Source organism: Saccopteryx leptura, chromosome 13, assembly GCF_036850995.1.
Source record: "Saccopteryx leptura isolate mSacLep1 chromosome 13, mSacLep1_pri_phased_curated, whole genome shotgun sequence".
Taxonomy (NCBI): Eukaryota; Metazoa; Chordata; class Mammalia; order Chiroptera; family Emballonuridae; genus Saccopteryx; species Saccopteryx leptura.
In genome coordinates, this window is record NC_089515.1 from 31,190,436 (window position 1) to 31,206,603 (window position 16,168).

A 16,168-nucleotide genomic window follows, 5' to 3' on the forward strand; every position below is an offset into this window, starting at 1 on the left:
CCCCGGTGCGAATGCGTGGTGGTGAGACAGCAGTTTCCAAGTGTTATGGGAAGACAGCTAACTGCTTCCCCAGTCTAGGGCCACATAACCTCAAAAATTATTTATAGTGACTTTTTTTTTGCAAGGTTATCCATGTGAAGACCTTAAGAGGACAAGAAAAGGATTGCCCTGGCTGGTTGGCTCAGCGGTAGAGCGTCGGCCTGGCGTGCGGGGGACCCGGGTTCAATTCCTGGCCAGGGCACATAGGAGAAGCGCCCATTTGCTTCTCCACCCCCTTCCCCTCCTTCCTCTCTGTCTCTCTCTTCCCCTCCCGCAGCCAAGGCTCCATTGGAGCAAAGATGGCCCGGGCGCTGGGGATGGCTCCTTGGCCCCTGCCCCAGGCGCTAGAGTGGCTCTGGTCTCGGCAGAGCGATGCCCCGGAGGGGCAGAGCATCGCCCCCTGGTGGGCAGAGCGTCACCCCCTGGTGGGCGTGCCGGGTGGATCCTGGTCGGGCGCATGCGGGAGTCTGTCTGACTGTCTCTCCCCATTTCCAGCTTCAGAAAAATACAAAAAAAAAAAAAAAGGATTAATAGAGCTACATAGTCCATTTATATTTCTGCCCTTTATTATAATAATAAATACTATAATATTATATAAATATACAATAATATAATTATATAATATATAAAACTATAAAATATACTATTTACTATAATATCTATAATAATAATAACTATTATTATTATTAGAGTGTCATCTAACCCTAGATGGGAAGGAGCGCTACCGCCCGTGGTGTGTCTGTTAACACTGTCTCCCCGCCATGCGGTGGCAGCTGTTTGTCTCTTGCTGGTGCAGTGGTTTTTGCTCTGCTCTGGGTACTCCAACATTGAAAATAGTAATAATATTGGAATATTACTGGCTGCCAAACACTGTGGTGGGCACGCTTCAGACATTACCTCTTTGATCGGCAATAACATTGTGAGATAGGTATCATCACCCCGCCCCCCATCTAAACACGAGAAGAGAGCCTTGGTGATATAAAAATTCACCCAGTTAATAACTGGGGGAGCAGGTGTTTGATCCTAGTTCTATTTTAACCCAAAGCCTGTATGCTTGGACGAAGCTGAGCTACCTCTCTGACTTTGTGTTGACTCCACGGCTGTTCTGCAAAAAGGAACAACATCTGAATGAGTGTCATTATTATAAAAAAAAAACACCCCTGTTTCCTTCCAAAGGCCAGAAATAAATACAATAACACTTCTTATATAATACCATTAACCCCACTGTCCCTACTGTCACCCCATAGAATTACGTTTTAGTATTTTATGTCCAATATTACATCAACTACAATAAGACTATAAGACGTGTAGAATTGTCCCTGAAAGTCTGAAAGAACAGTTGCCATAGTTACACACCAAGATGAAGAAGCCACAGGGCGGCTGCCAGGCTCTCTAAGCTCTGGGCTTAGCCTGAGTCTGGGAGGGAGGCAGGTTTGCCAAGGAGGAGCCCAGGGGCTCGTCTCCCAAATTCAGGCCCCCACTACCAATTCTCACCACCCCTGCTCCCCCACCACTGTCTCTCTCTCTCTCTCTCTTCTTTTTTTTTGAGAGAGGCAGGGAGAGAGAGACAGGGAGACAGAAACAGTGTCTGTCCTGAGTGGGGATCAAATAAGCAATTTTTTTGTTTTGGGATGATGCTCTTAACTGACTGAGCTAACCGGCCAGGGCCACTGCTGTCTCTTTACCTTGGATTTCTTTGGATACAGCCCTGCCTCTAGCAGAGACACCCAGAATGCCTGGAAAAATCGAGGAAAGGGCGACAGTATAATGTACAGGCATATACCAAAAAACCTAACCAAAACAAAACAAAACAAAAAGCTAGAGAGAAGCACTCCAGATTTTTAGAAAAATTAATAACAACTACACACACACACATACTCACATGTGTCTACAGTTTTCCTTGGTATCCTTGGGGATTGGTTCCAGGAACCCCATAAATAACCCAAATCCTCACATGATCTCGTCCAGCAATTTTCACCCTTTTTCATCTCATGGCACACGTAAACTAATTACTGTAGTTCGGCACACCAAAAAATATATTTTTTGCCAATCTGACTAAAAACTTAGCTATAATTTTGATTCATTCACACCAGATGGCTATTGTTGTGTGGGCTATTGTCATTTTCTAATTTGACAATTGAAGGGGAAAGAGGTAGTATCCCTGACTAAATAGCCAGGTATTGCATGTTTTAAAAATTCTTGCAGCACACCTGTTGAAAATTGCTGCTCTAGTCTCTTATATAAAATGGCATAGTATTTGCATATAACCTACATATATCTTCCCATATATTTTAAATCATCTTTAGATTACTTACAATGCCTAAGACAATGTAAATGCTATGTAAATAGTTGTTATACTGTATTGTTTAAGGATTAACTTTCTGAAATTTTAATGTTATTTTCCATTTATAGTTGGTTGAATCTGTGGATGGGGAACCAGCGGATACGAAGGGCCAACTGTGTATTCTTACTTAGTCCCCCCAAGAGTCTCAGGAGGTGGGCAATATAACTTTAGATGAGGAAACCAATGCTTGCAGAGGTTACATGAGGCAGGATTCAAACCCAGGTGTGCACGGCTCAAGCAACCTCTTAACGTTCTCCTAGACCAGGTCCCCAAACTACGGCCCGCGGGCCACATGCAGCCCCCTGAGGCCATTTATCCGGCCCCCGCCGCACTTCTGGAAGGGGCACCTCTTTCATTGGTGGTCAGTGAGAGGAGCATAGTTCCCATTGAAATATTGGTCAGTTTGTTGATTTAAATTTACTTGTTCTTTATTTTAAATATTGTATTTGTTCCCGTTCTGGTTTTTTTTTTTTTTTCCGTTCTGTTTTTTTACTTTAAAATAAGATATGTGCAGTGTGCATAGGAATTTGTTCATAGTTTTTTTAATAGTCCGGCGCTCCAACGGTCTGAGGGACAGTGAACTGGCCCCCTGTGTAAAAAGTTTGGGGACTCCTGTCCGTGGTTAGACTCCTGAGTGAGGTTGGTTTGTTTCGGTATTTTTCTGTCCTTAACCATCTAACATCATTTTCCTACTTAGGAGAAAAAAATACATACATGAATGTCATTTTCTTTTTTTTTTTTTTTTTTTGTATTTTTCTGAAGCTGGAAACGGGGAGAGACAGTCAGACAGACTCCCGCATGCGCCCGACCGGGATCCACCCGGCACGCCCACCAGGGGCGATGCTCTGCCCACCAGGGGGCAATGCTCTGCCCCTCCGGGGCGTCGCTCTGCCGCGACCAGAGCCACTCTAGCGCCTGGGGCAGAGGCCAAGGAGCCATCCCCAGCACCTGGGCCATCTTTGCTCCAATGGAGCCTCGGCTGCGGGAGGGGAAGAGAGAGACAGAGAGGAAGGAGGGGTGGGGGTGGAGAAGCAAATGGGCGCCACTCTTATGTGCCCTGGCCGGGAATCGAACCCGGGTCCCCCGCACGCCAGGCCGACGCTCTACCGCTGAGCCAACCGGCCAGGGCCACGTGAGTGTCATTTTCAAGGCCAAAAACACTGAGCTGGGACGAGGTAGTAACTGCCTTGCCCCCAGAGACCTGGGTTTTCTTTTTATAATTAAAGGTGATAGCTTTTCATGGCTGCCCCCTCCACCCCCGCCAACCTTTCGAAGACCCCAAGGTGCTGCTGAGATGGCTGTTCTGGAAATATCAGTGGATTTGATTCCTTAAATGCACCTAGTTTCTCAGCCATGACTGAGTAATGTCTCGGACTAGATTTGGGAGGCTTGAGCCAACGAAAGCAGTTCTGAAATAGAATTTGTCCCTTAGCTTCCCACAGGGAAAACTATGCAGGGTCTTCTTTTGTAACTAGTACTGAACTGGAATGTGTTTCTGGGCTCATTGGTGTCCTTGAGGGCAGGCACAGTGCTATAATTTGCCTGGTTATAAGCTGGGTTCTAATCATTCCTGGTGCCATGTACATGGCCAGATTCATAGTAATGGTCCATAGAAAGACCAGTGGGCCTGACCAGGCGGTGGCGCAGTGAATAGAGTGTCAGACTGGGATGCAGAGGACTCAGGTTCAAAACCCCAAGGTCACCAGCTTAAGTGCGGGCTCATCTGGTTTGAGCAAGGCTCACTAGCTTGAGCCCAAGGTCACTGGCTTGAGCAAGGGGTCACTTGCTCTGCTGTAGCCCCCCCCACCCCCAGTCAAGGCACATATGAGAAAGCAATCAATGGACAATTAAGGTGCCGCAATGAAGAATTGATGCTTTGGATCTCTCTCCCTTCCTGTCTGTCTGTCCCTATCTGTCCCTCTCTCTCTCTCTGTCTCTGTCACCAAAAAAAAAAAAAAAAGAAAAGAAAGAGCATTGGTAGAATAAAGAAATGGATTGATCAATCAGTGTCTACTTGAGATACCCAGGAAGCTGGATTAAAATTCAGATGCCTAGGCCCTATTACCAGAGACTCAGGGTTAGTAAATCTTACCTAGGCCCAGGGATATGCATTTTGTCAAATTCCCTTGGTGGTTCTGAGATAGTCAGTCAGTCCTAGTTATCTTTTGCTATGCACAACTGCACCAAAATGTAACGGCTTTAAAAAGGTAATGATTTTATTATAGCTGTCATTTTGTGGGTCAGGAATTCAGGCAGCTTGGCTGGTGATCCTTCTGTTTGGTGTGGTCCCGATGGATGGAGGTGCTGATGTTCCAGATGGCCCCACACATGTGACACCTTGGTGCGGATGGCTGGCAGGCTGGGCTCAACGCGTCTATCAACCTGAACACCTGTACACGGGTTTCGCTCAGAGGGGACTCAAACTCCTTACAGGAGGTTCTGAGATCCAGAGAACAGTAGAAGCCACAGGGCCTTTTATGACCCAGTTTCAAAAGTCACATAGCGTCACTTTATTGGCTGAAGCAGTCACAAGCCCTTCCAGATGCAATGAAAGCGGAAATAGACCCTGCTGCTCTGTGGGAGCGCCTATATTTTAAAACTCACCCACAACCCCAGAACTCCACTTTGAGAAACACTGCTGTAAAGAAAGTCCTTCCTTGAACTGCCCCACACAGGACTCAGTTATAGCGATGTGGGACTCAGTTACGGCAACGTGGGACTCAGTTACGGCAACGTGGGACTCAGTTCTAGCAATGTGGGACTCAGTTCTGGCAGTGTAGGACTCAGTTACGGCAATGTGGGATTCAGTTACTCAGTTACGGCAATGTGGGACTCAGTTACTCAGTTACGGCAATGTGGGGCTCAGTTACTCAGTTACGGCAATGTGGGGCTCATTTACTCAGTTACGGCAATGTGGGATTCAGTTACGGCAATGCGGAACTCGGTTACAGCACTGTTTCCCAACATGGTACTCATTTCTCTGTACATATGTCAGATAATTTTAGCAGGTATACAACTGAACATTTAAAATGCATATGTGTTTATTTTTGTTTACATTTTTAAATTGTGTCTATTAGACATGATTTTAATGGGTTTCATAGTTTTTACATTATTCCTTAAGACAAAGCTGAATTATTTTTAACACTTCAGTTTAGGAACAGTTAAAGGAAACACAATATATGATAAGACACTTAGCAAAAGATGTAAGAACCCTAACTTTGGCACTCAGATACCTGGAAAGCCCTGAGTTATGGAATTAACTCATAAATCTTAGTTCTAAATTTATTTTCCTCTGATACCTGTATCCTGTTTTTTTCTGTCTTTCTTTTCCTGTTGGTCCTGCCTCTCAGGATAATTAGAAAACTCTCCATGAAGAAAGAGGCAGCCATCCTTTTTGCCTGGAGACAGACTGGTTCCCAATCTGACTCCTCAGTTTTCATGGGTAGTCACCTGCTCTTATCTTTGTCTTTAAAACTCGTTTCTTTCCCTGGAAAGGTCATTCCTGATCCTTCCCATCTGATGTAAGATTGATTTTGTAAGCGATGATTTTAAATAGTAATTTACAGTTAAGCTGAGCTGTTTATAGTTTTAAAATTCTTCTGCCAATTTCCCTGAACAACTGTTCTGTTTCAGAACCCCTGAAACAGAAAAATCAAAGCAGGCAAGATAGGTTTCTATTTCGAGCCCTGATAGACTGAAGACAGGGAGGGCCTTGCTTTCATTTGTTGGCCCATCTTAAACGGTATTATGAACATTTTCATTAACTTAAATTTTACAGATTTTGAAATACAAAGTAAATTGGACCAGAGCAGGACTAAAGTTCACATTACATGCTCCCGAATTTATGAAAAGAAGGTCTTTATCATTTAAATGCTTACAAAAACAATACTGGTGCATCGTAGAAAAAAAATTAATTATAAAAATTAATCTTGCCTGACCCGAGGTGGCGCAGTGGATGAAGTGTCGACCTGGAATGCTGATGTTGCCTGTTCGAAACCCTTGGCGTGCCCAGTTAGGGCACATACGAGGAGCAACTACTACAAGTTGATGCTTCCTGCTCTTTCCTCCTTCTCTCTCTCTCTCTCTCTCTCTCTCTCTCTCTCCCCCCCTCTCTCTAAAAATCAATAAATAAAATTTTAAAAACAATTAATCTTGGTAATCACAAGTTCCTCTGGCTGGTTCCATATTCACTAGATAAATCCTTCTTTTGAGAAAATATTTCCTGAAACCTACTATGTGTAGGAAATCGGGCCCTGGCTGGTTGGCTCAGCGGTAGAGCGTTGGCCTGGCGTGCGGGGGACCCGGGTTCGATTCCCGGCCAGGGCACACAGGAGAAGCGCCCATTTGCTTCTCCACACCCCCTCCCCCCCTTCCTCTCTGTCTCTCTCTTCCCCTCCCGCAGCCAAGGCTCCATTGGAGCAAAGATGGCCCGGGCGCTGGGGATGGCTCCTTGGCCTCTGCCCCAGGCGCTAGAGTGGCTCTGGTCGCGGCAGAGCGTCGCCCCTAGTGGGCAGAGCATCGCCCCTGGTGGGCATGCCGGGTGGATCCCAGTCGGGCGCATGCGGAAGTCTGTCTGTCTCTCCCCGTTTCCAGCTTCAGAAAAATACAAAAAAAAAAAAAAAATCGTCAGAGGTCTGAGGGTGAGGTGCACTGATGGCCGTGACGACGCCCTTGCCCCCTGAGGAGCCCGGGAGGTATAACTGGATGAGATGAAGAGTGAAGCCAAGCCGGAAGCCACACATCAACTCAGGTTCCGGGGAAGACGTGCTCTCCTGCAAGAGTACTTCCCTGGGGCCTTAGCTCTTAGACACGGAGAGGTATAGGGAGAAGGAGTTCAAGGTCGGGGGTTGGGGAGCAGTGAGAAAAAATATAGAAAGAGAAACCAGTGAAGATGTGTTTGGACATTGTACCTGGAAGGGACCTTGAGGCGGACTAGTTTAACATTGTATTTTCTAGAGCTGGTAGCATCTTTTTCATCTAGTGTGCAGTTTATTTTGCAAATAAAGACTTGATATCTTTCTTTCAGACACCACAAATTTGAAGTAATAGGACGTTGTCAAAGATAAACAAAGCTGGACGCTGTTTAAAACGAAAGGATGGATTTTATTTAGTAATAGCCATGGCAATAGGGAAGAGCGTCCAGCATGACTGGAGTTCAACTTCGAGGAAACAGAAGGCAGGAGCCCTGTTAGAGGCCAGCGCGGGTCCCGGGAAAGGCACTGAGGGGGATCAAGGGGAGTTGGTCCACGTGACCAGGACACCTGCATTTGCTAATTGGTGCTTATTCAGAGGAGAAACAGAGTTCTTGAATCTTTATGATGGAGGCAGTGGTGCAAGTTAGAGCCTTTGGCTTCCCTCAGAGAATGGAATTGAGAGTTCTCTCTTCGAATGATTGCTTTTCAAAGAGCCGACTCTCTGGTCACTGAGAAGACCGTTGTGAATGGTTGGAAGGCTTACATCTCAAAGAGGCAGAGAAAGGATTTATAATTGCAAGGTTTCTACAGTAGCTGCTCTAAGAGGGGGTTCAGGGGCCCATCTGCCTACTGCTAGGTTCTGGCTGGAACCACAGTAACTTCTCCTGGTAGCCTTGGGCTTTCTGGGGCAGGCATTTGGTAGGGAAGCATCCTACAGTCATGGCCTTAAACAAGAAGTCATGTTAGAATTTGGTTAAGAACAGAGGTGAGGTTTTCTGGTTTTCTTTTTTTCTTTCTTTCTTTCTTTCTTTCTTTCTTTCTTTCTTTCTTTCTTTCTTTCTTTCTTTCTCTTTCTCTTTCTTTTTCTTTCTTTCTTTCTCTCTCTCTTTTCCTTCCTTCCTTCCTTCCTTCCTTCCTTCCTTCCTTCCTTCCTTCCTTCCTTCCTTCCTCCCTCCCTCCCTCCCTCTCTCCTTTCCTCCCTCCCTCCCTCCCTCTCTCCCTCCCTCCCTTCCTTCCTTTCTTTCTTTCACCAACATTCAGGTGAAAAAACCATAGATTTTACTACTAGGAGATTTCTTGGGACATTGGAGATAATAGTCTGGGGATAATGAGAGAGGAAGAAGCCACATACCCAACATGACATAAAAAATAAATGAAAAGTACAGGCAGGCCAGGTAGGTGTAACTAAGCCAACATAATACAGGAAGGCTGAAAGTAAAGTGTTGAGTAGAAAAATGCTAATTAAAGAAAAGGAAGCCTGACCAGGCAGTGGCGCAGTGGATAGAGCATCGGACCGGAATGCAGAGGACCTAGATTCAAAACGCGGAGGTTGCTGGCTTGAGCATGGGCTCATCTGGCTTGAGTGCAGGCTCACCAGCTTGAGCGTGGGGTCAGTGGCTTGAGTGTGGGATCATAGACATAACCCCATGGTCGCTGGCTTGAGTCCAAAGGTTGCTGGCTTGAAGCCCAAGGTTGTTGGCTTTAGCAAAGGGTCACTGGCTCTGCTGGAGCCCCCTAAGCAAGGCACATATGAAAAAGCAATCAATGAACAACTAAGGTGCCTCAAGGAAGAATTGATGCTTCTCATCTCTCTCCAATTCTGTCTGCCCCAATCTGTCCCTCTCTCTTACTTTCTCTCTGTGTAAAAAAAAAAAAAAAAAAAGAACCAGTTTCCAATGACATACAGAATAACGTGTCTTTTCCAATGCAATATATTATTAATGAAAGCCCAATCCACACATGCTGGAATATAAAATAGCTCCAGACAGCTCAGTGCATCCAAGTGTGCCATTTCTAAGCTGTGTGTTCAGGCCCAGGTAATGTAAGCATCAGATTTATCCTCACATTTAATCCTCCTGGAAGCCAAAGAATGTGCTGGGAACTAGGAAGATTGCTGCCTATTTTCAGAACATATATATTTTTTAACTCCTCTTTCCTGAGTAAGAACCCAGAGTAAGTAACTCCTCTTTTTTCTAGTAAATAAGTTTACCAGAAAAGACAGGTATAGTTAACCTTCACTATTGAGAAGAATCTTTTCTTTAAAAAATCAGTTTTTATTTTTCATGTTTAAAATATATGCATATTGTAAAAAAATTGGAAAACACAAAGAATAAAAACAGGCATAATCCCTCTTAACTACCCCCTTCCCCCCCAAAATAACCACTTGTAACATTTTGATGGGTTTCCTTCCTGTCTTTGTTCTGTTTGTTTATATCATTGGACCGAATTCATATTGTTGAGAAAGAACCCTCTCTTTAGAATTTTACTGTCAAGGTCAATGGATCCAACTAAATAACAAGAAAATATTCACACTTTATATTTGCATAACTTTTAATTTATCAAAGCATGTTAACACATTTGGTGATCACATCAGACACGGCAAATCATTTATCTGGAAACTAAGGTCAGAGAGGACAGAGAGGGCCTTGCCGACATGATGTGGCTCAGAAGGGGCAGGGCCAGGATTTGAAGTCTCTTTATTTCTTATCTAGTGAGATTCTCTCCTTCAATGATTTCTATTGTCTTTTATTGAACACAGTGGTATGAAACTAGAAAATTCAGGAACTCATGGAAATTAAACCACTCTCCCGAACAACCAATGGACCAAAGAAGAAATTAAAGGGGAAATACAGAAGTATATTAGACAAACTAAAATGGAAACACAACAAACCAGAACTTAGGGGGTGCAGTAAAAGCAGGGGTCAGAGGGAAATTCACAGCAGTGAACACCTACATTAGGAAACTAACTTTGTACTGTGACACATGGTTACTGGACTTTTAGCACGGTGATCACATCATAAGATCTGTAACTGTCAAGATGACTAATTTTATATGTTTGAAACTAATATTGTATGTCAATGATAAATTAAAGTCTTGTACATCTGAGAATGAAAATTCCGTTTTGAGAGCTAGGACTTCTACTTCCTGTGGTTTATTTTTGTGCCATAAACATATTTGTATTTAATGTGTCTACTGAGCGGCGAGCCTGGGAACCCTGTCACCATCACATGCACAGCAGCAGTTTGCTCGCCGTGGCCCAGTTTCCTCTGTCTCCTGAGCAGCTGGGCTCGGCCCCTGGCAGCAGGCGTCTGGGCCACAGAGCTGCCTCTAGGACTCCCTTGCTGGAGGAAGAAACTCGCCTCCCCTCATCTCCCCAAGTACCTGCCCCAGCCACCACGCACGTATTTGTAGCTGTGCCTGCCACCAAACCGGTCAGCCCTTGCTGGAAGAGTGGACTGGTCAACAGAGAGCCTTCTGTGTAAGTGGTACCTTGCCCATCAGGCTCTCGCCTTCCTGCCTGGCCCTTGTTTAATTCTTCACCACGAAAAAAGCAGTTCTGTATTCGCTGAGGTTTTTAATTTCTGATTTTCAATTTCTTTCTTTTTTTCTAATTCTGATATTTGACCCCTTTGCCTGTGTCATCTTTCCCTTCCTAATTTCACCATTTTACGTAAGTCTGTAAAATTAGGCAGACTTACAATTAGATGAAATTTAAGATTTCGTGGAAAGAACATTAAGCCCCAAAATAATATTTTGGGTTCAACACCACAAATGAGATAGGGATTAAAGAGAAAAAAGGGGCAGAGAGGAGACAAAGGGGACCATAGAGAGAGAAATCAGACAGGAGAGACTGTGGGAGACGCAGGAATTTCTTAATGGAGTATTTTGTTAAATGTTTCTGGGATATTGCCTTTTCATATGAACGATGGGTCTTGTGAAGATTATCATATCTGACTATTGACTTTTGACATATGTGTCTTAAAGCAATTTGAAGCTGACATTTCTTCAGCAGGAAAATCTTGTCAGTTTTATTTTTAAATATCAAAGACTATTTTTTAAATAGAAATTGATTTTCACATAGAATTCTTATAGTTTTCCCTGAAAATAAAAAATGCGGCCAGTTTATTCCTTTGACCATCAAAGCCAGCTAATTGCATTCATCACCATTTCTTATTCACTGCAAACTCCTGGGCAGTTCTGTTTGGAACTATTTATGTCAAGGTTCTAATACTATTTATTTCTGGATTTTATTTTGTTTTCTCTTCCACCTGTCTGAGACCAGTGAAGAGTTTCTATAATAGTGAGAAACAATAAGGCTAACTGCCTATAATGTGAGTGGGTTTGTGAGTGAACCAGTCAAGGTAACACAAATGGTTGCTTCAACTGTTCTTGTCTGGGTTCTTTCGAGTGGTCTCATCACTCTCAGCCTGGGAGCTACCGGCTTGGGACAGGGCAGTCCCTGGGTCCTTAACGAGCATCCTTTTCTCTACAAACCTGGTGCAGAATGATCTTTGAAAAAGCAAGATCAAGGCATCATTGAGGTGCCTGTGATAAGCCAGCTACAGTCACTCATCCTAGCTTGTCACAGACACTGGTCACCTCAGCACAGCCAGATGTTTAGCTTCGGAGCCAAGTGACCAAAGTATTCTTTCTGCCCCAAAGTAGTTGACGTTTTTTGATTGAACTCTGATGTTTTGTTCAAACTGGTCAAGAATGAAACTGAGTGGTTTCAGCTTTGAATTTTCCAACTAAGTTTCTATTGATCATCCTTAGATGCCTCATCTCATAGAGATTTTTTAACCTTATCTCTGGATGCTAATTAGTTTCAATATGATTGTATTCAGTCCCTACTCATCTTATTTCCCATCGTAATCAGCTCATCCTTGATTTTAAACCTGTTCTCCCAGTGGGAACGTCATCTCTTCCCTACTGGGGAGAAAATGCAGGCTCCTTGGGTTTCAAAGAAGCTCTTCACAAAATTGACTCACAATTGAAACCAGCGGTGTCCTACCTGAGCTTATCCTCAATCCTGAATCCTTTCCTTCGAGCCAGCTCCATGAGGAAGGCTCTGCGGGTGGCTCCCATCTTCTTCTCCAAAATGAAGAGGACCAAATCTCGGAACTTGATGTCAGGAGGAGCGGAAGCCATCGGGGCGTCCATCTGCCTGGGTCTCTTCTTCCGAGGGCCTGAGAGGGCCATTCGCAGTGAATCCATGGGAGGAAGGCTGCTTCTGCTTCTAGCTGTGTCACAAGGTGGTGTTTCCAGAAGTGGAGGAGAGTCTGCCCCTCCTTCATCAGAGCTCTGATGTCATGTCCCCAGCAGACTCTGAAGCCAGGGCAAGGCTTTCTGGGCCCTGCCCTGGTGATGTTCTTCCCACTGACCAGTGACGAGGATATTTTGCCTCTGTTCAGCTCATTTGTCCAATATGGAGATTATAATGGAAATAGTAAATTAATTTTTGCTTTCTCATGCATTATCTCATCAGATCCTCACAGAATGATCTTGTGAGAAAAGTAGGGAAGCATTGCTTCCCCATTGCATTTGTTTGTTTATTTATTTGGTGAGGCCCCTCTTGTCTTTATTTTTTTTATCCCTTTTAATCTCCCAACTTGGTTGCATTTTCTTCCTCTCATGGACAATCATTACAATACGTTGGATTTCTATAGTTTATATGGCTGTTATAATACATAGTGTGTCGTTATTTTAATTTTACATAAACGATATTGCTATATTTCTCAATCTGTCGATCACTTATTTCACTCATAACTATGTCTTCAGACCCATCCACATTGCTCTGTGTTCTAATCTGTTGCTTCTAATTGCTACATAGTACTTCATGGTGGGCATTTTAGCTATGTTGGTGCATTTTATAAATGAAGAAAACAAGATTCAGACAATTTGTTCAAGATGAAAGAATGAGAAACAGAACTAGATCTTGAATTCAGGTCTTCAGATGCCACATGCCGTCTATCTCAGCTTTTTCAGTGGACTGAAAGAAAGGTTGTCTAGAGAGTCTATTACGTAACTAAAAAATCGATCTTTTGGAATGAAATGGGATGATCTTTCAATGAGAATTGATGCCATAAAGAGACACTTCCACAACTTTATGTGTAAATAAAATCAGTGTCTTTCATGGATACACTGGATAGATCACATTTCCTGAGCATCTCCTACATGGCAAAGGCGAGCACCTGCAAGCCTTCGCTGAATCCTCACAGCATCCCTGTCTGGTAAGTATTAACATTCCCGTTTGGCTAAACAACCTGTTCAAAGTCACAGAGCTAGTAAATGGTCTCAACTAGGAAATCATTAAGCTAGGACTTGAACTCAGATTGGGCTAATTTAAAAACCTGTGCTCTTCATCACCAAACAAACGTTCTTGACGTGTGTCTTCCCCACTACCAAGTCTGAGTTCTGCTCACCCACTCTGCCACGTTGGAGACTTCTGCTACCTCCACAAGTAGGTGAGCTCCTCACCATAGCAGCAGGGGAAGACGGATGCCACAGCTGCCCTTGAGCATTTGCAAAACCGTGTTATTCAAGAGAGCAAGATCCAAAACCTTCGGGTGGTGCTTGTAGAGGAATAGATCTTTGCACTCTGCAAGTAAGAACTTTTTATTATTAACCAGAGCTGTCAAAAAATATAGAGAGGCGGCCCTGGCCAGTTGGCTCAGCGGTAGAGCGTCGGCCTGGCGTGCGGGGGACCCGGGTTCGATTCCCGGCCAGGGCACATGGGAGAAGCGCCCATTTGCTTCTCCACCCCCGACCCCCTCCTTCCTCTCTGTCTCTCTCTTCCCCTCCCGCAGCCAAGGCTCCATTGGAGCAAAGATGGCCCGGGCGCTGGGGATGGCTCCTTGGCCTCTGCCCCAGGCACTGGAGTGGCTCTGGTCGCGGCAGAGCGACGCCCCGGAGGGGCAGAGCATCGCCCCCTGGTGGGCAGAGTGTCGCCCCTGGTGGGCGTGCCGGGTGGATCCCGGTGGGGCGCATGCAGGAGTCTGTCTGACTGTCTCTCCCCGTTTCCAGCTTCAGAAAAATACAAAAAAAAAAAAAAAAAAATATATATATATATATATATATATATAGAGAGAGAGAGAGAGAGAGAGAGAGAGAGAGGCTGCAGTGTATATTATAGGTCATGAAAAGTGTTCTAAAAGACTCTGAACAACTGTGTATTGAAATGTTACAGAAGAAATTAAAATACCTGGTAAGGACTTTGAATGTAGCTCTGTGATTCCAGTATGCTACGACTGCTTGCTAAAAATCAAGATCTGGGGTGGGGATGAGTCCGTCTGGCCCTCACTGTTAGGCCTGTGGTTACTGAAATGCTGAAAGCTTCACGTGAGAACACACTTAAATATTAAGTGGTTCTATGCATGGAGAGAGTCTGAGGTTGCTGTGTTCATCCCCATGATATGGCCGGAGCAAGAACCGGTGTGTCACCTAAATGGTAAAGGAGATGGAGACATTGTACAGAAATATGACTAAGAGCTTGGGCTCTGATCTATGGCTGCCGGTACAAATCTCACCTTCATTGCCTGCTGAGCTGAGTGCTAGGTATATAGGAAGCACTTCAAATGTCAGTTGGTAGTCATCTGATATTTTGTTTTTGAAGAAGTCCAGTTCAATTTGAAATCAGATCTCTATGTATTATAAAATTATAACTCATCAGAATACTATGCCATCCAATATCTTATTTAATTTGCTTTGAATCACTGATATTAAAGATATTACCAACAAAAATTTTAAATGTGGTGATGCCTGTCTGGTTATTAGGCCATTGTCTCTCAGCTCCCAATTTACCTTTCTATGAGATTGGGGCAGGGACTGTGCAAACCTCATTTCTCATTTGTTGGCTAGCTCCATGTTAGGCTCTGCCAGTAGGGGGCACTAGAGGGACTGCCGGGCTGGAGAAAGGAGAACTTGATCCTCCTGGTTGCTCGCTGATACTGTTAGGGTCTTCTCAATAATGGTTCGACACTCTGCCCACAGTAGCTGGTTCCACACTCCGGCTTTTTATTTTTACTTTATTTTTTCTTTTTTTTTGTATTCCTCTGAAGCTGGAAATGGGGAGAGACAGTCAGACAGACTCCCGCATGCGACCGACTGGGATCCACCCGGCACGCCCACCAGGGGCGACGCTCTGCCCACCAGGGGGCGACGCTCTGCCCCTCCAGGGCGTCGCTCCACCGCGACCAGAGCCACTCCAGCGCCTGGGGCATAGGCCAAGGAGCCATCCCCAGCACCCGGGCCATCCCTGCTCCAATGGAGCCCGGGCTGCGGGAGGGGAAGAGAGAGACAGAGAGGAAGGAGGGGGGGTGGAGAAGCAAATGGGCGCCTCTCCCATGTGCCCTGGCCTGGAATCGAACCCGGGTCCCCCGCACGCCAGGCTGATGCTCCACCGCTGAGCCAACCAGCCAGGGCCTATTTTTACTTTTTATTGCACAACTAGACATAGCTTTGTCATGCTCTTCAGAGGTGCCAATGCCAGCCGGGAACATCTTCGCAGAGGTCTGAGTACCAGCTCTGCAGGGGTGTTCCCATGAACCCCTTCAGTGCCAGCAGCCACAGCAGTACCCCTCATCACAGGTCTGTCCTCTGGCTCCATGAGGACCCCTGCTTTGAATTTGCGGTTTCAATGATCCCAGCTCAGTCCCTTTGTATTTCTTTTCTTTCTTTTTTTTATTTTGTTTGTTTATTTGATTGACTGATTTTAGAGGGCGAGGAAAAGAGAGAGAAAGGAACGTCAATCAGTTCCTGTGCGTGTCCTGACTGGGCCCTGGCCAGATAGCTCAGTGGGTTAGAGCGTCATCCCTCCCAAGATACAGAGGTTGCCCGTCGGTCCCCAGCTCTGCCCCTTTGTTCTTCCAGCCGTGGAGCATGCTTGCTGCAGTTACTCTCTCGGAGTTCTCAGGGTACTCATTTAACCTTTCAGCCTTCCAATGCCTATTAAACCAATCCTTTTATTAAGTCTTCTTTGCTGAAACACTTAATGTTCTCTTTTAAAACACCCTGACTGATACAGCATTCAATTAAAGTGAGGTGTAGGCGATGTGGACTTATTTACTCTACTCTTTCTAAAGGGAAATTTGAC

General features: G+C 44.9%; 1 protein-coding gene across 1 annotated transcript in view; it reads right to left on the minus strand.

The window, feature by feature from the left end:
* DNTT (DNA nucleotidylexotransferase) overlaps window positions 1–12,742 on the minus strand; it is a 34,941-nt gene extending 22,199 nt beyond the window's left edge. The window contains exon 1 of the mRNA XM_066355162.1: window positions 12,089–12,742. Coding sequence (XP_066211259.1) covers window positions 12,089–12,291 — 203 coding nt within the window. The 5' untranslated portion in view covers window positions 12,292–12,742. The remainder of the gene's footprint in view (window positions 1–12,088) is intronic.
* Window positions 12,743–16,168: the final 3,426 nt, after the last annotated feature.